The sequence below is a fragment of the Protopterus annectens genome, chromosome 6.part0 (assembly GCF_019279795.1).
Source record: "Protopterus annectens isolate FY-2018-M chromosome 6.part0, PAN1.0, whole genome shotgun sequence".
Taxonomy (NCBI): Eukaryota; Metazoa; Chordata; order Ceratodontiformes; family Protopteridae; genus Protopterus; species Protopterus annectens.
Genome location: NC_056737.1, coordinates 1,735,655,504 through 1,735,680,390, shown reverse-complemented (window position 1 = coordinate 1,735,680,390; position 24,887 = coordinate 1,735,655,504). Strand labels below are relative to the sequence as shown.

Genomic DNA, 24,887 nt, shown 5'->3' with positions numbered 1-24,887 from the left:
CTGTGTCTTTTATATATGCATATATTTAAGATGGCTTTGTTATTCTCCCTGGTACCAAGCAGTTTAATATGTACTATTACTCAGCTATTTATTTGAATCTGACATTGTGAGTTTTTATACACACATACCATTTTTTATACACACATACTATGTGTTAATGTGCACTGAATTTTAATTTAGATTTTAATGTCTGCTTCTCTTATGTTATATATTTGAAGTGTTCATATTCTAAGTGTTATACAGAATTGTTGATGAACTAATGATTGTGCATATTTGATGGTGTTCTGAGTATGTTTCACAATCAATTGCAGTTCTATACACTTTTTCAAGTGTTGTAGCAAAGATGTTACATCATTATCATTATTTTTTATATGTTTTATTGTGTATATGTAGTATATGTGTTTTGAGTGATAGGTTATAGCGCCTCCTTTGGTGAATATGCAGTGTATGAAAGTTTTGATGGAGCGATGCATTGATTGTGTCTTTTGCCTTTAAATGTTTTTCTTATTTCTATTTAAATGACAGTTTGTTCATTAATTGTTTGGTCTGATGAAGCTGTGATTCTGTGTGCACGAAATTAAACTGTTTTTACGTTTTGATACACCTCGGGTCCTGTGGATTTATTCCCTTCATTGTTTTGCTCCTGGAATTCATTTTCAATATTAGTAAGCAGTTTACGTAATGATTCCTTCAGGTTGTTCTGGTTGAGATCCTTTCTTTGAACATTTGAACAGACATTATAGTACATATACTGTTCATGCTTTTCAGCGCAGTGGCTCTGCTTGCATTAATTTAGTCTCTGAGCAGTAATTTCACTTTTGCACACATCAATTTCTTTATTTTAAAGCTGATATTCTCAGTAAAGTGCCCCAGAAAAAAACTGTCATCTAGTGAGTTATAGAACTCACCAAATTCAGTCTTTGGCTCTCTTCTTTAATTCAGTATCATAAATACCAGTAGTCTTTTTGAAGAAAAAAATGCCAGATGTCACATTTCCTTGTCTCCTTTAAACTCTGAAACTTTTGTTTCGTTGCTGCTATATTCGGTGTTCCTCCCTTCCAGAAATTAAACTTTCTGCAGAAAAATGGCACACTATACCTTTTCCGCCTTCTCCGAGGTTCCACTAACAGTCTGGAATAAGTCTGCTTTCTGGAATTGGCAATTACCGGTTTTTAGACAAAGTACTCTTAAGAAATAATTTGTTAAACAGCTGCAGTTGAGTCATTCCTCACACAAAAGACAAAATAATGTTTTCTTTTAGCACCTTCTGAAATGTAGCATGTTAGAATGACTGAAAAGTTGAAATTGTGACCAGTTGAATGTGCCCCCCTTTGTCAGCATGTATTACATGCTGCATATATGTCAAACCACATGATGATTATTTCTGAACAGACAGGCTGTGGCACCAGTTCCTTAAAGGGATGGTCCTGTGTGTTACAGCTACATCTTCAGGATGGCTGCCTGCACTCTGTATTTAGAAAGTGTCACAGATGGTCTCATTGCCCTTTCATCTGTTCTCTGCCTCTTGAGACATAGAGTGCACCTGTGTTTCTTTATTCTGATGACTGTCTCAACTTTTTCAGACAGCAGGATTAGCAGTCAGACAGCAGGATTAGCAGCATCAAAACCCACAAATGGACCAAGCCTCATCAAATACCTGGTAATCAGCCTACGTGCTACTGCATCTGTGTTTCAGCCAGCAAACCACCTGATTTTTATATATTAAAAGGAGTCCTGTTCACCTTGGTCTGTTATGAAGTAATTACCAGACATTGTCTGATCCAGAGCATCAGAACAAGGTAAATCAAGATTGGCAGTAGCTGTTAGGATTCTTCAGCTATGATGTTTCATGTCAGTAACCCTCTTAGGGGTTTAACAGTATTAGAAAAAAGTGGGATTTTGGTGTACATACATCTGAATGATGATAATTTGCTTTGGTCTGCTATTGTTGAAAAATGAGTATTTTTCTGGTTTTCAGGTGCATCTGAACAATGGTACATAGTTCCCTCAAATATACAAACCTTTACACTGTTCATTGTTGAATGGTAGTTCTTGTGTCTGTTTTAATGTTTTCTGTTTTGTGTATTTGTCTTTCTATCTGTAGACAGGACAGGAGTTTAGTCTGACAGCATTAGTGAACTTCCGGTATGGTGCTACACTAATCACCATTGCCTCTGCATAGTGGAATACCCCCAAAATGTAGTGAAATAAGCAGTACCTGTAAAAAGAAAACTATTAAAGGAGTGAATGAGTTGCAAAGAGATGGAGATTGCTTTACCCATTTTTTTCAGAATGTATACCCAGGGATCAGTGAGGATATTTACAAACCCAGCAGATGTCATGGAGTTCTTCACAAGACCAGCTTAACCGTAGACGGGAAGACTGCAGCGGAGGACCAAGACGGAATGGAGCAAACTGTAGAGAGAGAGCACGGGTCAGTTAAGAAGCATGATGGAAGGAGTTGTTTCTTCCTGCCTTTTAGGAGACAGCAAAAGCTGTAAGAGAAGGTTGAAATACAAGAAGGGAGAGAGGTGAAGACAAGGTGAACTAAGGTAAAGAAGAAACTGATCCTTTTGCCTCTAAATCAGATGAAAAAAGGGTTTGGGGAGGATTGTGCACTAAACAGGTTGGTTGGATTTTCATTTATCAAATATATGTTTGTGTTTTTTTTTTTTTTTTTTTTTATGTTGGCTGCAGCCACAAAAATAAGATCCTGGATATTTGCAAAGAATGCTGCTCGTAGCTGGACTGTACGAAGATGGTAAGGGGAACATGGTTTTATGACAGAGGAGTGCTAATGGAACAATCAGATGAACACATAAATGTAAAAGGACAATACTAATGTAAAATGAAAATGCAGGTGTGCCTCAAAATAAGTGTACAAAATGTACAGTAATGGTAGCTGTAATGGTTATGCAATTGCCAACTTGATCAGTGAAAGGGTAGTGGGGGATTGTATTCACCATGTCTGGAGATTTATAATATTTCCCAGTTATATTTGATAAAGAAGGAGGGTTAAGAATGAATGGAGTAGTTACAACGGAAGGTGTATGGAAGGCGTAGAGATTGGAGTTAGAGGAACTAGTCTAATGATTAATTAATTTTGTAAAATACATGTAATGAATAAGGAAAGTAGGTAAAAGGGAGAGAAGTGGATCCAGCAGATTAAGAGCCACCCACTTGAAAAGTTTACAGAAGTAAATGGAAAAAAAAATTGTATTTGGTCGTCCCAGATAAATTTAGATCTTTTTTCAGCATCTAGATATGCAGAGTTGATTTCTTTGCCTCCATTTTCTATGATTGAGTTTAGTTATTCAGCAGTCAGGGTTCATCTAGTGGCAATCTCAAACTTCTGTATTGGAGCGAATCACACTTTCTTAGCTTCAGTCAAGTTGTATAAAGCTTAAAACTTTCCTGAGAGGTACCTTTCTTCTTAGACCCACACTCAAGGATCCTACTCCCTCTTGGGATATGACTGTTCTGTTACAAGCCTTGACCCAGGCTACTTTTGAACCTGCTGCCAAGGTGGACTTAAATTCTGGTTTGGAAAACCTTTTTCCTTGTAGCAATTACTTCAGCTAGAAGGGTGTCAGAGCTGCAGGCCCTGTCTTGACAACCTTCCATATATTATGTTCCACAAGTACAGAGTTTCTTTACACAACAGCCCTTCCTTTTTGCCTAAAATAGCTACACAGACTTTGCTCAGAGTATTAATTTCCCAATTTGCCAGTCTTCTTTCCAAGTTTTTTGAGTAAAGGAAAATACATGCTCCATTTATTGGACGTGCAGAGAAAATTACATTTCTACCTTCATCGAACCAAACCTTTCAGAAATCAGATCAGTTGTTAAGTTTTCTGAAGCCAAGACGGGTTAAGAAATGTCAGAGTTTACCTTAACTAGATGGTTGACTAGCTGCATATTCTACGTGTATAAGCAAAAAGGTTTGGCCTTGCCTAAACCACCAAAAGCACACTCAAGATCTGTTTCCAGTTCTTCAGCCTTCTTTTCTAGGGTCTAGATTGGTGGCATTTTTGCTGTTGACACCTTGTCTAATGTTGATACCTTCATTTCCTAATACAAATTGGATTTGCTTTCCAGATATAGGGCTGATTTTGGTTCTGCCTTCGTCTGTAACTCCCTTCCATGTGACCACCAGTGGAACTAAGCAGCCATGGACTATGTCCCATCAGTCGAGGAATGAATGGAAAAGGCGACAACAGATACAAAAGTTAGGTGCTTAATGTAACAATAGATCTGTGCTGTCTGTTTCCATCCTTCTTTACCTCCCCTCCCTCTGTCCCCTTCCATCTCTTGGAAAAATGTTTTTTTCTTTGTCTTCTGGTATGACTGTATGGGTTACCATTAGTACAAGATTAGATATTCTTGCAGCTCTAGTGCAGATTTTCTTGATGTTCTTCATGTTTCACTGTTGCAGTCATCACCTGTGGGTTATCCTTGCTGTGGGTAGCCCTCGGCTGGCCCGAATACCAGAGTCAATGTTTTTGTGCGCCGGCTGTTGTCGCTTGTAGTCTGATGTCAGGTCGTCAGTAGTGGAGCCCGTAGCAGAAGCAGTTCACACGTGTGCCGGTCGGTCGCTACCAGAAGTCGAATTTCAGCAGAAAATGTCTAAAGCCAAGTACCTTGTTGGGGACCCTTTTCACTTGCTCTAACCAATGTCTGAAGAGCTTAACAATTGTCTCGCCTGTGGAAAGCAGATCCCACACTGAGACTTTCATTCTTACTGCATTACTTGTTTAGGCCCAGACCATGACGTCCCTCGTTGCCGGTTCTGTGCCCTGTTTAATGCGAGAGCCATTCACCATAAATCTCTTTTTGTAGACAATTGTTTTCATATTCCATTTTCGAATTCCGATATGGCATCCATCAGCCAACAATCCGCCAACATCCTGAAAAAACTTAAAGATAGAGACAGGCCACACAAGACTAAGTCTTCCGACGACGCTATTGCTTAGCAAGTCTTCAGTTCTCCGGAATTCAGTGAGGCGCTTTCGCAGCCCCTGATGCCCAACTTGCTTTCTATGCAGGCCTCTGCTGAGACCCTTTCGGAGTCCGGTATGCCGCAGAAATCCACTTAGTCTTCCAAGCGTTTGGCTGTCTCTGCCTCGGTTGGATCCAGAGCCGCAACGCAGGCACTGGCTTCCGAGGAGGCCGTTCGCAGTACCGATTTTAGACAAAAAAATGACTTCTTCTCTTCAGACTACGTTTCTCGGAGACTGATGGATTCTCTCAGGCCTCGAAGCCAGGCCACTCCTAGAAAATCTGCTTCTAGCCACCATCTTGCTATTGCTCTCACACCCCAAGCTCAAAATGGCAGAGGATCTCATCTCCCTTATCCGAGGTACTCAAGCCCCCACTCCAAAAAGGAAAAGGCTTCCTTTTCCAGAAATTGACAGACCAAGAGTCTGAGGAATCTAATTATTCTGCCTTTGAAGAGGAACAGCAGCCCTTAACTGTTTGAGCATTAAGATGCAGAGGTATCCTTCCCCTGTGCCTCACCTCCAGAGGACCTCTCCTTTGGGAAAACCCCCCATTCCCTCAGGGAACATTTTCATTGGGAATCTCAGGACTACCCACAGTCAAAGAAATGACTTAGAGAGTTTCTGGACCTGCCCCAGCACATACCCCTGGCCATCCCACCTGTTCTAGAAGTGCTGGATGATGTTTTCCTTGAATCAAGTTTAGCCCCTGATGTCGTGCATCTTGCTCCAGCTAAACCTGACGGGTACTACAGAGTACCAGAGTCTCACAAATACCTGACAGGAACCCTGCTGCAGACCCTGAGGTCATTACACAGAGACCCAAAGGGGCTAAGACTAGTTCTGCCACGAATCCTCTCCAGAGCTCTGGACAGATGGGGTAAGAAAGTGTACACCTCAGCAACCTTAGCTGTCAGGGCACTCAGTTGTCAGTTCAATATGTTTAAAATATCAGCAACACACTTTGGAACAATTAAAACAGAAAATTGTTACCTCTCCTGACGGTGCCAACTCAAAAGAGCTGGCAGAATTACTACACTCTGCTTGTCAAGTGGCCAAGCACTCATTACAATGTGGATATGACGCCCTAGAAGCCTCTAGCATGGCAGCAGTGACAGGATCTGTTATTAGAAGACATGCATGGCTGAAGGAACAACCTCTCCCTGATCATGTCAAGTTTAAACTTCTAGATGCACCCCTAGATAAGGAACTCCTGTTTGGGGAAAAAGCAGAAGAGGTGCTTAAAAATATGGTAGACAAAGCAAAATCTATGCAAACAGTAAAAGATTTCTTTCAAGTTCAACCATCCAGATTCAGCAGGAACTTCCCCTCCTGAGCACTGGGCCTTCCCTGCACCCAGCAGACAAGGCTAAAGTAAGCTGCGCAGGGACAGGACATCCAGGCCCCTATCCCAGGGCCAGCAATGAAGCAAACAGTGGACCACTTCCACCTCTAAGGGGGGGAGTTCTAAGCCAGTCTTCTATGGTAAGCACTCACAATGACTCTCCCTCCCCCCTCTGCCCCCCCTTTCATTCTTCTAAAACTAGGAGGAAGGCTTATCCTCTTCAAGGACAATTGGGTCTCTATAACCAAGGACCAGTGGGTATTAAAAATCATTTCTCAGGGATACAGATTCTCCTTCAGCGAACTCCCATTTCCTAGAGGATACCCAGACCTCCCCTCAAACCAGTGGGCAGAGGCATTAAAACAAGTAATATCCCAGGGAGCAATAGAACCTGTCCCTCTGGATTAAACAGGAAAAGGTTTCTACTCCAGACTATTTCTTGTTTCCAGAAAAGAGGGCACTTGGTGCCCTATCCTGGATCTATCCAAACTGAACACCTCCTTGGTGGTCCTCAGATTCAAAATGCTAACCTTGCAGCAGCTCCTGCCTATACTCACACCAAATGCCTGGCTGGTGACATTAGACCTAAAAGATGCCTACCTTCACATCCCCATCAGAGAATCGTGCAGAAAATTCCTGTGCTTCAGACCAGGCAATCAGCACTTTCAGTTCTCTGCACTGCTCTTTGGCTTCTCTACTGCTCCCAGAGTATTCACCAAATGCTTGGCCCTGGCTATAGCATTCTGCAGACAGAGAAATATACAGATTTACCCTTATCTGGATGACTGCCTCATTCAGGCAAACAGCAAAGAAAAGTTGATCCAGGATCTTCTCTTTGTCAAAAAACTCCCAAGTTCCCTAGGCTTCACCATCAACGAGAAAAAAATCTAAGCAAAATCGCACCAGGAAAATTGTTTTCCTGGGAGCTTTGCTAAACACAGCAAACCCTAGTGGCCTTCCTATCCCCGGAAAAGCAGAGCTTCCTGCCTCTCTACTTCACCCAGCTGACTTCCAGAAGTCACCTCACGGTGAGGAAATTCCTGCAAGCCCTGGGATACATGACATCTTGCATCCTTCTCATCCCTCTCGCCAGGCTTCACATGAGAAAGCTTCAGTGGTACTTGAAGAACCTTTGGTGTTAGCATTCTCAGTCCCTAGAGGCCACTCTCCCACTGATCCCTTGTATAAGGGATAAATTTCTCTGGTGGGCAGAGGCCTGTGCCCCGAACAAGGTCTTCCCTTCATCCTCCGCCCTTCCAGCCAGACCATCACCACCGACGCCTTAGACACAGCTTGGGGCGCTCACCTAGCAGGCCAGGTGTACCCAAGACCTTTAGAATGCCCAGCAACTTCACTTGCACATCAACCAGAAAGAAATGACAGTGCAAAATGCTCTAACTTCCTTCCAACCCCATGTCAGGCCAGGGGTCCTCCTTATAGCAACACCACAGTAATGTGGTACATCAAAAAGCAGGGGGCACCCAATCTTACCCCCTGTGCAGGTTAGCCATGAGTCTGTGGCTTACAGCCACCTCCATGGGGCTAAACCTAATTGCCCAATACTTACCAAGGACCTAATTGCCCAATACTTACCAAGGATCAACAACATGCTGACAGACCACCTAAGCAGAAACTTACTGGACTCGCCATGAATGACAGCTCCACAGAGAAATCTTTCTGCAAATCACCCAGGAATGGGGGACCCCAGAGGTGGACCTCCTTGCCTCGCACCTCAACCACCAGCTGCACAAGTTTTGTACCAGGGAGTATCACTTCCTAGCATGGAAGGTGGATGCCTTGACCTTCCCCTGGAGTTCCCTCTTTGTGTATGCATACCCTCCTCTGCTCCTTATTCCCAAGGTTCTGATCAAAATAAGAGAGGAGAGACCAAAGGCCATCCTCATCACTCCAGATTGGCCCAGACAGTATTGGTACCCCTTTGTACACAGTCTGACCTGACAGCCCCTGATGCTGCTTCCCGTAAGGTCAGACCTCTTGACCCAGGAGAGGGGGAAGGTACTGCACCCAGACCTACAGACTCTCAAACTTTTCACCATGGCTCATAACACTAAAAACTAACGAGAAGTCACTGTTAAGCAAACCGGTCCTGGACATCATCACGGAGGCCAGACGGTCCAGCACAGGAAAATTTTATGCAGGAAAATGGAAAAGATTTTGCTCCTGGAAACAATCTAAAGGGGGCAGTACCTCCCAACCTTACATCCCTCTCATCCTGGATTACTTAGTAGAGCTTCTCAATAGTGGCCTCTCCTTTTCTATTAAAAGCCATGCCTCGACCATCTCTGCCCATTATGATTCAGACCTACCCCTCTTCTCTCATCCTTTGATTAAACAATTCCTCAAAGAGGCTTCTAATATCAGGCCTCCCAGAAGACCACCTACTCCACCCTGGGACCTAAATTATGTGTTAGAGAAACTAACCTTACCTCCTTTTGAACCTGCCCCTTCAACAGAATTGAAATACCTCTCCTGTAAGGCTGACTTCCTACTAGCTATCACCTCAGCCAGAAGGGTTTCAGAACTTCAAGCTGTTATGGCTGTCAAGACCTTCATAATTTTCCATGCAGACAGAGTCTCCCTGAGGACTAATCCTTCCTTTATGCCCAAGGTGGTATTTGATGTGACCCTTAACCAGGCCATACATCTTCCCACTTTCTTTCCCAACCCTCAAAACAAGGAGGAAAGAATTTTACACTCACTAGATGTGCACAGACAACTCAGATACTGTCTGGACTGCACTAAGCAATTCAGAAAAACTGGCCAGCTTCTTGTAAGCTTTGCCCCAGGGGCAGATCTCCAAACAAACCATTTCCAAATGGATTTCATACTGTATTCATTTTTGTTACAGACTACATGGGAAACCCATCCTTAAATCGATCCATAACCACTCCACTAGGGCAACCTCCAATTCCACTGCCTTCCTCAGAGGAGTGCCTACCAGGGACATATTAGAAGCGGCCACCTGGACCTCTGTCCATACCTTTACAAACCATTACCACCTACCTCTCTTTTCTAAGTCTAGGGCAGGGTTTGCATCTGCAAATCTGCAGGGCCTCCTGACCATACCTAGGAGTCTACCTATCCTTCCACCCTTTACCTCAGCTTTGGGAATTCTCCCACAGGTGATGACTGCAACAGTTAAACATGAAGAACATAGTACAGTTGTGTAGATGTTTGAGTGTATTCACTGTTGCAGTCTTGGTTTTCCTCCCTCCTATCCCCCTTTTCACATCTTTCCCCTAGGAGGACATATGCTTCCCAAGGTGGCTCTTGGCCACCAGGACCACTTCTCTCCTTTCCCTTGTGCTTCTGACAGGTTAGGGCAAGAAAAACTGATGTAATGACGTCGGCTGCCTTGCTTTAAAGTACTGATGACCTGACATCAGACTACAGGTGACAGCAACTGGTGCACAAAAACATTGACTCTGGTATTCTGGCCAGCCGAGGGCTACCACAGTAGGGATAAACCATGGGTGATGACTGCAACAGTGAATACACTCGAGCATCTACATTTATGGTAAGTGTACACAACTGTACTTTCTCCTCTGTCATGCGGTCGTCTGATACCTTGTCTGTAGTACATATTTATACTAATTAATGTACTGGTTTTGCAGGATTTAAGGACAAACTTTATCTGAGATAATTTTGGGGACAGAAGGGGATTGTGGTGAGGGGGAGGAGCCTAAGCTACAAATCCTAATTCTGGAAAAAGCAGCCAAAGTCTGATTAGCATTTGGATCCAAAACCCTTCATCTGAGGAAGTACAGAAAACAGACAACTCAGATCTATATCATCATGGTAAGTACATAACCATCATTTAAATTGGCCATCTGCTAAAGAAAAGAGCCATCCAGCCCGTTCCCCAGACCCGTCGGATCAGGGTTCAGTCCAGATTCTTTTTAGTGCCAAAAAGGCAGAACTAAAGACCAATCCTAGACCTCTCTCTTGAATCTGGCAGTCCCCAAAGAAAAGTTCCGATGGTCACTCTGCAATCTATTCTCCCCCTTCTGGGAGAAAATCACTGGATGTGCTCGATAGATCTCAGACAATAATCTGCAACTGCAACTCCAGGTCTCCCCATCATTCATTGTTTTCCAGCGGAGTTTCTGTTGGGGGCTCTAGGGTCCATGGCATCGGGGCGCTTCACTTCCTCTTGCAGGCTCAATGCGCGCATTCTACAGTGGGCGCTCTTAGTACAGTGGTCATACCTTGCTCTCCCCATGCATCATCGCCACCACCTTGCCTCTGATGCCTGCAAGTTCTTCAAGAACTCTGATGGGTTTGCAGCAGGAATGACTCTCATTGCTCCATTCTGGCCTCGGCCTGGATCTCTTTCCCCTTCTACACTCGGTGAATCCTCCTTGATTCTTGAGGATATCATCGGATCTGATATCCCATCCATCTGCATTCCTCCTCTCCACCTCTGGACAACCCAAGCTGAAGCGCTTGCTGCTGCTTTCCACTCTTAATAAGGACTCGGTGTTCTTCACCACCTGTAAAGGCTATTTTGGGTGGCGCTCATAAACCATCCACTAGAAAGGTTTCATCTCTAAATTTTGTCCTACAAGATGCCTTTTTTGGTAGCCATTACATCAGCCAAGAGTTTCTGAACTTCAAGCTTTATCAGCTAAACCTCCTTACTTGGTATTTCATCCGCCGTCCTTTCTTCCTAATCAATCAATCCATCAATCATCAATCAATCTTTCCCCCTGTTTTTTTTCAAAGGTGAAAAAAAACAAAGATCATATAATGTTCATTATAATGCACAGGCAGCTTAGATTTTTATCTGAACAGGACAGCTGGTCATAGGCAATCCGACCAGCTGTTTATTTATTTCCAAAATTCAATTTTCAATTCAAGCAAGCCAATCTAAAGTTTCTCTGTTTCCTGGAGTTCACAGTGCATCTTATTGGCTTATCAAGAGAGGAGGCCCGCGGAGGGGTGTTCATGCCATTCAACCCGGTCATTTATTTCCACTATAAGTTGGATCTTGCATCTAGGGGTCCTTTGGCTCCTCAAGGTGCTCCGGAATATCCTTCCATGATGGATCATGAGGGTAGAAGGAGGCATTAGCAGGAGGGGAGGAGGGAGAGGATTTGATCCATAGCTGGAAAAAACCAGAAACCATTTCCGATCGATGGATCATCAACCCACAATTGTTGCAGAACGAATACATGAATAGAGATGGCGTTATATGGTGAGTACATAACTTCTAATTTACTTGTTATTAAATGCATTTTTATTTATTTTTATTTTGTCAGTTATGTTGTCTGTACTAGGCAGAGCTCATGTACAAAAAGTAAACCGTTTGAGTATATTTGCATTTTTTCCTCGTAAAAAAAAAATTAAATAAATAAGCCACGTAGATGAAACATACCTGTTAACCAGCCTCTCTCTTTTTTTTTTTTTTCTTTTCATCTTTTCAGGTGGCAGTACTCTTGATGGACACCCAAGGAGCATTTGACAGTCAGTCTACTGTAAAGGACTGTGCAACAATATTTGCCCTTAGTACAATGACCAGCTCAATTCAGGTATTTTAATTTTTATGGTCTTAAAAAAAAAATCTTGATGTATGTAGTTGCAAATCTAGAAAGTAATTTTTTGTAACTGTTGTCCCAAGCAAGTGTGACAAGTGAGTAAGGACATGATTTCTATTACAAAATATTGTGAAATCAGATTTTATCTGTTTTCCTCCTGTCTTCTCTCTGAAACGTAGTAAGAGCAGTACAGTCCTGACATATTCAGAGATGTTAACCTGGCTAATTTTTCCAAGTGAGCCTAGCTAATTATGTAAGTTCTGTGACTTATATTTATATGACAAGCTTGTTGGCAGTATAAGACAGAATTGATTTACGAAGCAGGTTAAATACTGTTAAATAACACAGTTCTTGATTTGGTAGCAACAAAATCTAAAGGAAAAATAACACTTTAATGTACTGGTGCAGTCATGGGTCAGTAATAAAATACCTGTCTCGGGAACTTGGGGTTTAATTCTTACCTCTGGTAACGGTTTGTTTGGTGATCTGTAATATGGATGAAGCACACAAAAGTACCAGCTAATGTACTGGCAGCATCACGCATCAGTGATGTGATCTCTGTGACTCCGAAGGGTCTAGGATTTAATTCAGACCTGTGAGCACTGTCTAGAGATTTCTGTATTACACCAGTGTTAGAAAAATGCCAGTTAATAGCACTGACTGCATCATAGGTTATGATGAAATCTCTGCCTCATGACTGTAGGATCTGGGATGTAGGATCTGGGATTTAATCCTGACTTCTAGATGCCATTTAATAATTTACCTATTCCCTTTGGCTTTGAGTGGTTTCTCCACTTTCCTTCCACCTCCCAAAACCATAATTGAGTAGCCACACTGAAATTATGCATATACACACACCCAAATGTGTATGTGTTTGTATACATGTGTGTGTATTTTATATATGTGTGTGTATGTGTGTCTATATATGTATGTATGTGTGTGTGTGTGTATATATATATATATATGTATATATATATATATATATATATATATATATATATATATATATATATGTATATATATATATATATATATATATATATATATATATATATATATATATATATATATATATATATGTATATATATACGGCTTTTTTTGGGATGGTACGTGCAGATATAGTGTACCAGGACCTCTGCTGCTGTGCTAACAGGGGGAAGGGAAATTAATTTTCTCATTTAACCAAAAAAAAAAAAGCTTACTTTTTTAAGGGCTAGAATGCAGTTTGTGTCCGGTTGCACAGACACAGAAGATTCTGCGTCTGTGTGACTGATTGTTTACGTCTTCCTCTTCCTCGTACGCAGAATTTGAATTTCTGAGAAGACGTTTGGACTGCAGTGTGGACTACAAATGAACGAACAAATGAGTGGCAACTGGCAGGTAGGTGCACGACTGTGTGTGTTATAGAGTGTGTGTAAGAACTTAATTCCGTCAGAAACTAAGAAATACCAGTGGGACTTTAAAGATTATCAGAATAACAGAGGAACTCCCCAGTTAAGGATGTCTTTACTGGTGTGCATATTGCAGTTTACTACCGTGAATGTTCTGTATGAATAGTACATGTTAAAACATTCTATTCCGCTAGTAATAATTGCAATGGTACTTTTTTAAATCTAGTAAAAGAGCTCATATGAGAATGTGTTCTTCCATATTTTTCAGGATTTGATTAGTAAGATAGCAAATTAGCTGTTGTAGTGCATTACTCGGGTCAAAATCTATATTGTTTGCCAGTGAAAAGCTATATTTGTGTGCACTCCGAGGCTTTATTCATAGATTGTTTTTTTCCAAACTTTTTAGCCGAGATAGACATATTTGAAATTATCAGTAGTCAGAAATAATTGTGGGAAATGGTAGTTTTGGGAATGTTATCAGTTAAATAAAGCATGCTTAAAAAGGTGGGAGGGAGGGTATTAGCCATTATTATAAATTTCTGTATTGTGCAGTCTTCACCTGTCTTCATATATAACTTCTTGTTTGGAATGAAATGTATGGAAACGTGGGTAGTACTAAAATTAGCTTTATCCAGGATTTTTTTAAACTGTCCTTTGTATGTCTTCATAGTAGAATGGGGAGGGGGCATAGTTGTAGTTTGTATGGTGAGGCATATGAGGTAGTGTTAGGAATGCTTTTAAAGGATGTACTGGTAGGTGAAGGAGACAAGCATCTTTAATTAAGGTTAAGGTTTCAAAGATTAGTTTTTTAGTTGACTCTACTTTTGTGAATATTCTATTGGTACTATGAGTTTTAATCATTTGCCAGATTTCTTTGGCTGCACTAGATGGACTGATTGCAGATTCCTAAATTAAGCACCATTCCCTTTATTGGCTTTGATCATAGTAATGCATTTCAATTGCTGATAAAACTTCTTGTGTGTCTATCGTTTCAGTCCAGGTCTTTTATCAGTTCCTGTAGTTCTGGACCTAATTATGGTAGTTTATTTCCCTACATTCTTTTCTTAAATGGGTAAAGTCTGTCCTCCATCTGATCCATAAGATTATAGAATGCTAAGGCAGTAGATTTTAGATCTGTACAGTTGTACATTGCTGCTAAATCAATGAATTCTAAGTTAATAAAAGGGATTTGCAGTTGGGCAGTGTTTCCAGGATTGTCCATTTGTCTGGTATATTGTAAGAATTATGTCTAATAGTGGATTTTTCCTGTGGCTGCTTTAGGGCATGACCTTCTGTAACCATTTCTAGAAGACTGTTAGTTGCCAACTATCTAGATTTCTTAACCTTTGTGTCTTGTTTCTAGTCCAGGATTAGGTCCACAATAATGATAGTTTTGCATGGCCAGAGAGTTCAACAAGTCTTTAAGGTGCCTTGTACAGAGGTGTGTGTGTGTGTGTGTGTGTGTGTGTGTGTGTGTGTGTGTGTGTGTGTGTGTGTGTGTGAGGTAAAAGTGGTTTTGATTGACTACACAATTTTATAATTTTATATGGCTGAAAAAATTTTGCAGTGATTTATTTTCTATTATTGTGTACATACCTATGTCAATGTCTGCAAAGTAATAATTTAATAAAGGTGTTTAAAATGTTTGTGGGTATGTGCAAAGATTATCTGATGTGATGTTGCTATTGGCTATTAGTGAAGATGAAAGTTAAGATGCATTTTTTATGAGTCAGAATATCTAATCGTTCCCTTGTTCTTGGCCTACTGACAAAATATGGTGAGTAAAACAGTGAAAGTATGGCAAACACCAGGAATTTTCTTTTAGTTAGTACTTGTATACTCTGTCATTATTTTGGTATTGTACAAAGTAGTCCATGATTCCAGTTGTGACCATTTGTAATCCTACAGTATTTATTTATTATTTATTGACATTTGATTACAAGGAAATTCCAACAGGGTAGGAAACCGTTTTCAGCTGAGGCCTAGGTAGAAAAGTATTACAAACTATTTGTAAGAACAATAATTAATTTTACAGTCTTCAAAAATAATAAAAAAGTCTATTGTTTAAATAACTATACCAGATTAGACATAATATGAAAATATTGGTTAAGAATAGATATAAGTTACATGGCAATGATTTAATATTCAGAGAAATTTTAGCCAGTTTGTACAGAAGTTAGTATAATACAAACAGGAAGTAAGAGAAAAAAGCAGGCTTATGGTATATTTAGAGCGAAGCCCAAGGGAAAGAAATTGATGGAATTAAGGAAGTGAGTGAATAAGGAAGAGAAAGGAGGTGAAAGGTATAAGTACTTGTTCACATTTTGGGATAAATGTTCCTGTAGTACTATCCAAATGACAAAGTCCGTTACAATATATCTATGTCTGTGAAAAGATGATATGAGATGCAGATGGTAGTGAGAAAACTCTTGTAGGTAAGTACCAGGCGATCATTCTTGATAGATTTTATGTTCAGCCATGCTTCCAATTTGTCACCCGCCTGTGTTATTCCTTAGGTGTTTAGCTACTACTCATTTGTAGTGGATTATTTTGTTTGGGTCTGACCATCAGTGTATTAGGAATCCTACTGAAATGTAGGGTGTTTAAGCACTGCCTCAGTCCATCAGAAGAATAGGGGTCAGTCTTGGGGTAAATTTCCTATTTCCATCCACTGGTCCAAATTATGATCAAAAAGGTCACAGAAGATCTTTGTTTTAAGAATATAGGAGTCCATTCTTCATTCATCCATTGTCATTGATACACAGTCTGAAGGTTTTAATTATGACTGGTGAGTGCTTTTGGTACCGTAAAAGCAATCTGATAGTTATATGACACTAATTTTTCACTGAATTTGTAATTGCTCAATAATTTGAATTGATAGATTACATGAATGTTTTAAAAGAATTGATGTTCTTCATGTTTCACTGTTGCAGTCATTACATTAGGGTAATCTGCTGGCAAGTTTCCCTCAGTTGGCCTGAATAGCAAAGTCTTGGTCCTGCGTCGGTTTCTGTCTCCTCTTCCATGACGTCCGGTCGTCAGGGGTATAAAGCATGCAGCTGACCCCATTTTATTTAGTCATTCTTGCCGTGCGGTGCCCGAAGCAGAAGCAGTTCGCAAGTGCCGGTCGTCCGACTCCTGAAATTTTTGCATTCGAGTTTCAGAACTGAAGTCTTCAAACTAAAGCTAAGTACCCCGTTGGGGAAACTTTTTCTTGCTCCTTACCTATGTCAGTAAAAGTTAATAATTGCATTACTTGTGGGAAGCAAATACCTCATAAGGATTTTCATTTATACTGTATTCCTTGCCTAGGCCCAGGTCATAACGTGTCTTGCTGTCAGTTTTGTGCTAGATTTAACCAACCAGATTTAAGCGTCGGTATAGTTTTGCTTCTAAATATTTTGGATCCAGATTTAATTATCCTGAAATGTCGTCGGTTAGCAATCCGACTACCGGAGTTCACAAAAAATGCAAAGAAAAAAACAGACAGACCGTTTAGGTCCAAAACCGACGACGAAGCTTCTCCTAAGCCAGTCGACAGTACTCAGTGAGGTGCTTTCGCAGCCCCTGATACCCGCTACTTTTGAGTCGCAGGCCTCTACCAAGACCCACTCAGAGTCCGGTATACTGCGAGATTTTCAGAGTATTGAACCCGCGGATGTCTCTACCTTGGATGGGTCCAGAGCCGCTGAGCAGGCACCGGCATCTGAGGGTGTTTTCAGGCCTCAACATTTTTATATAAAAAACAAGGTCAAAAGCATCTTCTATGTTTAAAAAACTGACGCATGAGCCACGTGCTCAGGCCCCTATGCCTAAAATACAGATGAGCAAAATGGCTGAGGACTTTATTACCTTTATCAGGGATTCCCAACCCCCCCCCCCACCCCTGCTTAAGAGGCCTAGGCAAGGCACTGATTATGAATCTTCAGATCAGGTTTCCATTTCTTCTGATTCCTCTTCCGATCAAGAATTTTCCATTCCACCCTATGAGGATTCTGATGCAGAGGAATCCATCCCGTCTGCATCTCCTCCTGAGGATTACCCTTTTGGAGAAACTATGAACCCTATGAACCCTTTGCATACTTTAAGGGAACATTTCCACTGGGAGAGTCAGGATTTCTCTGAATCAAAAAAGAGGCTTAGGGATTTCCTTCTTCCTCAGCATAGGCCTTTGGCTATACCTCCTGTATAAGACATTGTGGATGATGTGTTTTCGGAATCTAGCATGGCTCCTGATTCCCTACCTCCGGCTCCTAATATGCCAGACAGATATTACAGGGTTCCTGACTCCCACAAATTTCTATTCAAAAATCCTGATGCTGACCTTGAGACTATTTCACAGGGTCCCAAGGGTGTTAAGGCCTCTACAGCCAAAAATCCTACCCCTTCTGATAGAGATTCCAGGGTGCTGGATAGATGGGGAAAGAAGGTTTATACGTCTGCTACCTTGGCAATCAGAGCCTTAAACGGCAAGTTTCATATGCTTAAATATCAGCAGCATGTTATGGGCCTACTGAAACAGAAAATGATGTTGATTTCTGATTGTGTGGAAAATAGAGTTACAAGAATTATTGCATTCAGCAGAACAGGTTGGAAAGCATACTTTGCAATGTGGTTTTGATTCCTTGAAGGCCTCTTGCAGGGTCGCAGTCACTGGATCTGTGATTAGAAGGCATGCCTGGCTCAAGGAGCAAAATCTGCCTGATCATGTTAAAGCTAAATTGTTGGATGCCCCCTTGCAGCATGCCACTCTGTTTGGTAATAAGGCAGAAGAGGTTTTAAAGAAAATGGAAGAGAAAACTAAATCTATGCAAACTGTAAAAGATTTCTTAAAAGTGCAGCCACCCAGGTTCAGTAGGCACTGGCCTACTAAAAACTTTCCTGTGTCCAACAGAGCCACTCAAGGCAAATCCAGGCGCTCAAAAGGCTCTAGATACCAATCACAGGGGTCTTACAGGTCAAAGCAGTGGGGTGCCTCCACCTACAAATCTGGAGGAAACAAAGGACAACCCTACAGTAAGCAGTCTCCGTGACTTTCCTCTAACATCACCAAGCACTTGTCTTTTGGCAGCCCCTTGGGGGGGAAACTAGCACTTCATGCTCAAAATTGGCAGTTAATTACCCACGACAAGTGGGTATTGAACACAGTATCCCAGGGGTACAGATTTAGTTTCCATACTCTGCCAATTCCAAACAGATGGCCAGATCTGCCACAAAATAAGTGGACCAGAGGCTCAGAAACAATTCATTTCCATCATGGATATGAGGGCTATTCAACCAGTTCCAGAAAAGGAAAAAGGACAAGGTTTTTATTCAAGACTTTTCCTGGTACCCAGAAAAGACAATTCTTGGCGTCCAATACTGGATTTATCGATTTTGAACACGTTCCTGGACATTCCAAAATTCAAAATTCTGACTTTACAAAAAGATGCATACCTGCATATCCCAATAAGGGAACCATGCAGAAGATACCTCTGCTTCAAGGCAGGTTTTTTGCATTATCAATTCACTGCACTGCCCTTTGGCTTATCTGCTGCGCCCAGGGTCTTTACAACGTGCCTGGCACCAGTAATTGTATTCTGCAGACAGAGGCATACAAATTTATACTTGTCTAGATGACTGTCTCATTCAAGCAGAGGACAGGACACTCTTCTTCAACATCTGGCATTTGTAAAAAGGCTTCTAACATGCTTAGGGTACACAATAAATGAAAAGAAATCCCAACTGGTACCCTCTCAAATTACATTCCTGGATGCAAACTTAAATACAACTGCCCAGATGGCTTACCTTACGCTAGACAAACAAAGGCAACTGACAAACTTCAGACAAATGGCAACAAAAACCCGGTTATTTTCAAGACAAATTCTGCAGGCTTTGGGCTTCATGGCATCCTGCATCCTACTGATTCCATATGCAAGGCTTCATATGAGGAAACTTCAGTGGTACCTAAAATGTTTATGGAGTCAACATTCTCACAGCCTGGAAACAATGATTCCTCTCATACCCTGCCTACAACAGGAGTTTCTGTGGTGGGCAAAGGCATGTCACCAAAACATGGGATGGGCCTTCACTCTACCCCCTGCCAGCCAAACCTTAACAACAGACGCATCAGATTATGCCTGGGGGGCCCACATGGCTGGAAGATGCATTCAGGGCATATGGATCCCAAAACAAATGCATCTACATATCAACCAGTAAGAGATGCTAGCTGTTCAAAGTGCCCTAACAGCCTTCAAGGACTTAGTTCATCCAGGACAACTACTGATAAAGACGGACAACACCATGGTCATGTGGTATATAAACAAGCAAGGGGGCACACACTCATACCCTCTTTGCAGATTAGCCATAGCACTGTGGGACACAGCTTTGACCTACCAAATACATCTTCAAGCTCAATTCCTGCCAGGAAAGCAAAATACGCTGGCAGACGATTTAAGCAGAAACCTTATGGACCCTCACGAGTGGAAACTAAATCCACAAGTCTTCAGCATGATAACAGAGAAATGGGGGAGCCCAGACATAGATCTAGTTGCCTCTCCTCAAAATTATCAATTGAAAAGATTCCGCACAAGGACTTATCACAGACAAGCATGGAAAGTGGACGCCCTATCCTTCAGTTGGAAAAAAACTATCCATTTACGTCTTTCCCCCTCTGTCTCTTCTTCCTAAGGTCCTCCTAAAAGTCAGACAAAAGAAACCAAAGATGATACAAATTGCCCCAGACTGGCCCCGCCAATATTGGTACCCAGCCCTAAGGAACTTGCCTCAATACCCAGCTTGGTCCTCACCTCAAAGACCTCAACTACTGTCCCAACAAAACAATCAGATCCTGCACAATCATCTCCAGACACTGAACCTGGCGGCCTGACTGATCATGTAGTTATACAAACATCTCCTCTCAGTAAAGCTGTGATGGATGTCATTTTGGAAGCCAGAAGGCCTAGTACTAGAAAATCTTATGCTGATAAATGGAAGAGATTCTGTGCTTGGAATCAAGCACAAGGAACTGATACAGCAGAACCAAATATTCCTCCGATATTACAATGCTTAACTGAGATGCTTGACAAAGGCCTATCTTTGTCATCAGATAAAATCCATGCCTCTGCCATTTCGGCTCATTACAATACAGAGCCACCAATCTTTTCTAATCCTTTACTAAAGCAGTATCTTAGAGGAGACAAAAATTTAAGGCCTCCTAGAAGATCACCATTACCTGCATGGGACCTCAATTATGTATTGGAAAAGCTCACCCTGCCTCCATTTGAACCAGCTGCTACCGCTGATATAAAGTTCTTATCATGGAAAACAGCTCTGCTACTAGCAATTACTTCAGCAAGAAGAGTTTCAGAGCTACAGGCCCTCATGGCTGTAGAGCCTTTTATCATATTTTACCCAGACAGGGTGTCTCTGAGGACAAATCCTACTTTTATGTCTAAGGTGGTTTCCAGTGTGGCTCTTAACCAAACAAATTCATCTGCCAACCTTTTATCCAAATCCGCAGAACAAGGGAGAGAGAATTCTGCATTCCTTGGACGTACACAGACGACTAAGATTCTACTTGAGCAGGACTAAAGCTCCAAGAAAAACTGAGCAATTACTACTGACGTGCTGCAGGATCAGAAAGAAAGGCTATTTCAAAGCAGACAATTTCAGTGTGGATAAGCCTGTGTGCATCTGTTTCTGCTACTTATACCATGGTAAACCTGTGCCCAAGGGCATTAGGTCTCATTCCACCAGAGCTGCAGCTACTAAAGCAGCTTTTCTCAGAGGAGTACCAACCAAAGACATTCTAGAGCCTGTTATTTGGAGTTCTGTTCACACCTTCACAAAGCATTATCATTTGCCTCTCTAAGTCCAGGGCATGCTTTGCCACTGCAGTTCTGCAGGGCCTTATAGCCACACCTAATGCTGTTTAGTTCCAGCCTCCCAACCATAGCTTTGGGATTCTACCTAAATGTAATGACTATAACAGTGAAACATGAAGAACATAGTACAGTTGTCTACACTTACCATAAATGTAGATGTTAGAGTGTATTCACTGTTGCAGTCCAGGTTACCTGCCCGTCATCCCCTAGTCATTCTGGAGTTTATCATTCCTTCTCTATCTTCTACAACCTATGTAATGTATTTGCTTGTAGATGAAGGTAAAGGTTATATTGGTGTGTGTGTGTGTGTGTGTGTGTGTGTGTGTGTGTGTGTATATGTCTATATATATATATATATATATATATATATATATATATATATATATATATATATATATTTTTCTGCTATCTTTTTGGGGGGCACCTGACATCTGGGGCAAGAAAAACTAAAGAAAATGGCGTCTGTTGCATGTTTTATACCCCTGACGACCTGATGTCATGGAAGAGGAGACCGCAACCGACGCAGTACCCAAGACTTTGGAATTCAGGCCGACTGAGGGCAAACTGCCAGCAGATTACCCAAATGTAATGACTGCAACAGTGAAGTCACTCGAACACCTACATTTATGGTAAGTGTACACAACTGTACTTTCCTCTCATCCCCTGCCTACAATAGGAGTTTCTTTGGTGGGCAGAGACATGTCACCAAAACAAGGGACTGTCATTCACTCTACCCCCTGCCACCAAAACCTTAACTACAGATGCATCAGACTATGCTTGGGGGCCCACCTGGCGAGGAGATGCATTCAGGGCAAATGGAACCCAAACCAAATGCATCTGTATATCAACCAGAAAGAGATGCTAGCTGTTCAGAATGCTCTGGCAGCCTTCAAGGATTTACTTCAGCCAGGACAACTACTGATAAAGACGGACAACACCACGGTTATGTAGTACATAAACAAGCAGGGGGGGGTACAAATTCCTACCCCTTTGCAGACTAGCCATGGCATTGTAGAACACAGCTTTGACTTATCAAATACACCTTCAAGCTCAATTCTTGCCAGGAAAACAAAATACTCTGGCAGATGACCTAAGCAGAAATCTTATGGACCCACACAAATGGAAACTGGATCCACAAATCTTCAGCATGTTAATATGGAAATGGGGGAGCCCAGACATAGATCTATTGGCCTCTCCCCAAAATTATCAGCTGGACAAATTCTGCACGAGAATTCATCACAAAAAAGCATGGAAAGTGGATGCCCTATCCTTCAGCAGGAAAACCCTATCAGTCTGTGCCTTTCCCCCTCTGCCTCTTCTTTCCAAGGTCTTGCTAAAAATCAGACAGGAAAAACCAAAAATGTTCCTTGTTGCTCTGGAATGGCCTCGACAACACTGGTACCCACTTGTAAGGAATATGTCTCAACTTTCCTTTTGGTGCTTGCCTCAAATACCTCATCTACTGTCTCAGCAGAACAATCAAATTCTGCACACTCATCTCACAACTCTGAACCTGGCAGCATGCCTGATCATTTAATTATTCAAACACCTCTCAGTAAGTCTGTGATGGATGTCAATTTGGAAGCCAGAAGGCCCAGTACTAGAAAATCTTATGCTGATAAATGGAAGAGATTCTGTGTTTGGAACCAAGCACAAGGAACAGACACAGCAAAGCCCAATATTCCTCAGATTTTACAATGTTTGACTGAGATGCTTGACAAGGGCCTATCTTTTTCTTCAATAAAAATCCATGCCATCTCGGCTCAATACAACACAGAGCCTCCCATCTTTTCTCATCCTCTGCTTAAACAGTATCTTAGAGGGGCCAAAAATTTAAGGCCTCCCGGAAGATCACCAACTCCTGCATGGGACCTAATTTTTTTGCTGGAAAAACTCACCCTGCCTCCTTTTGAACCAGCAGCTACTGCAGATATAAAATTTGTACCTTGGAAAACAACTTTTCTCTTGGCAGTCACTTCAGCAAGACGGGTTTCAGAACTACAGGCTCTCATGGCTGTGGAGGCTTTTATTATATTTTACCCAGACAGGGTGTCCCTCAGGGCCAATCTTTCTTTTATGCCTAAGGTGGTATCCAGTGTGGCTCTTAACCAGAAAATTCACCTGCAACATTTTACCCAAATCCGCAGAACAAGGGGGAGTGGATTCTGCATTCATTTGGACGTACACAGACAACTAAGATTCTACTTGTACAATACTAAATCTCAAAGAAAGTCTGAGCAACTACTGGTAGCATTTGCTGCAGGGTCAGAGGGGAAGGCTATATCAAAGCAAGCTATTTCTAAGTGAATAAGCCACTGCATTTGTTTCTGCTACATGCACCATGGAAAACCTGTGCCCAAGGTAATCGGATCTCATTCCACCAGGGCTGCCTGTACCTCAGCAGCTTTTCTCACAGGGGTTCCAACCAAAGACATTCCAGAGGCTGCTACTTGGAGCTCTGTTCATACCTTTACAAAGCATTATCATTTGCCTCTCTTCCAAATCCAGGGCAGGCTTTGCCACTGCAGTCCTGCAGGGCCTTATAGCCGCTCCTAATGCTGTTTAGCTCCATCCTCCCATCCATAGCTTTGGAATTCTACCCAAATGTAATGACTGCAACACTGAAACATGAACACAGTACAGTTGTGTACACTTGCCATAAATGTAGATGTTAGAGTGTAATCACTGTTGCAGTCCAGGTTATCCACCCGCCACCCCCCTTTTCTATATCTTTGTCTTTCCTTCACTGTATACTAAAGCCTTTGTGGTGTATTTGCTGTTAGATGAAGGTAAAGTTTATGTGGCTAAAAGTGCATTTATATATATTTCTATTTATTTGTGTATATATATATATATATATATATATATATATATATATATATATACATATATATATATATATACATATACATACACACTCCCCATTTGGGGGGGCACCTGACATCTGAGGCAAGAAAAACTAAATAAAATGCTGGATGTTTTTATACCCCTGACAACCTGACGTCATGGAAGAGGAGACCACAGCCGACGCAGGACCCAAGACTTTGTTATTCAGGCCGACTGAGGGCAACCTGCCAGCAGATTACCCTAATGTAATGACTGCAACAGTGAATACACTCAAACATCTACATTTATGGTAAGTGTACACAACTGTACTTTTTACATGGTGACCAAAGCTGGCCAAAACACACGTGTGGAATCCTAGCCTCTGCAAATCCGTAATTAATATAACTACCTTCAGGATGAAACAAATTCAATAGTAAATTGTAATACCCTTTATCGGAAGCCATTTCAGCCTGTCAGCCTTAACCCACTAATAATTTTTCAGTGAACTTGTCAGCAGTTAAACAGCTATGAAGTGTTACTTCCAAAATCTTTATTTTCATACTACATGACACAATCAAGGGGAAACTGGAACATGTCTGGTGAGGGGTGGTTGCTCTAGGGTTTGGATTGGAATAAGCATCCTCACTGGTCCTTTTGAACCTTTTTCTGAGTTCAAGTAGCACTGGAGGGATCAGCCTGTGTAAATGGCAAGACAGTTCAGATAATATAAAACGTGGTGTCCTTTTATAAGGTGTTGTGTGTACTGCTCAAAGTGGTCATCTTTTTCCATTTTTCCATGGTTAATCAATGGGCAAATGACAAAAACAAGGAAGATGAAGCATAACAAGAGCCACTAAGAAAATAAATGTGATTAGTTGGACAAGAGTATGGGTTTTTATGTTTT

At 41.6% G+C, this 24,887-nt stretch overlaps 1 protein-coding gene across 1 annotated transcript in view; it reads left to right on the top strand.

Moving 5' to 3' along the window:
* Positions 1-24,887, top strand: part of ATL3 (atlastin GTPase 3) — a 1,114,372-nt gene that overhangs the window by 404,304 nt on the left and 685,181 nt on the right. Inside the window, exon 4 of the mRNA XM_044075127.1 lies at positions 11,790-11,894. Coding sequence (XP_043931062.1) covers positions 11,790-11,894 — 105 coding nt within the window. The remainder of the gene's footprint in view (positions 1-11,789; positions 11,895-24,887) is intronic.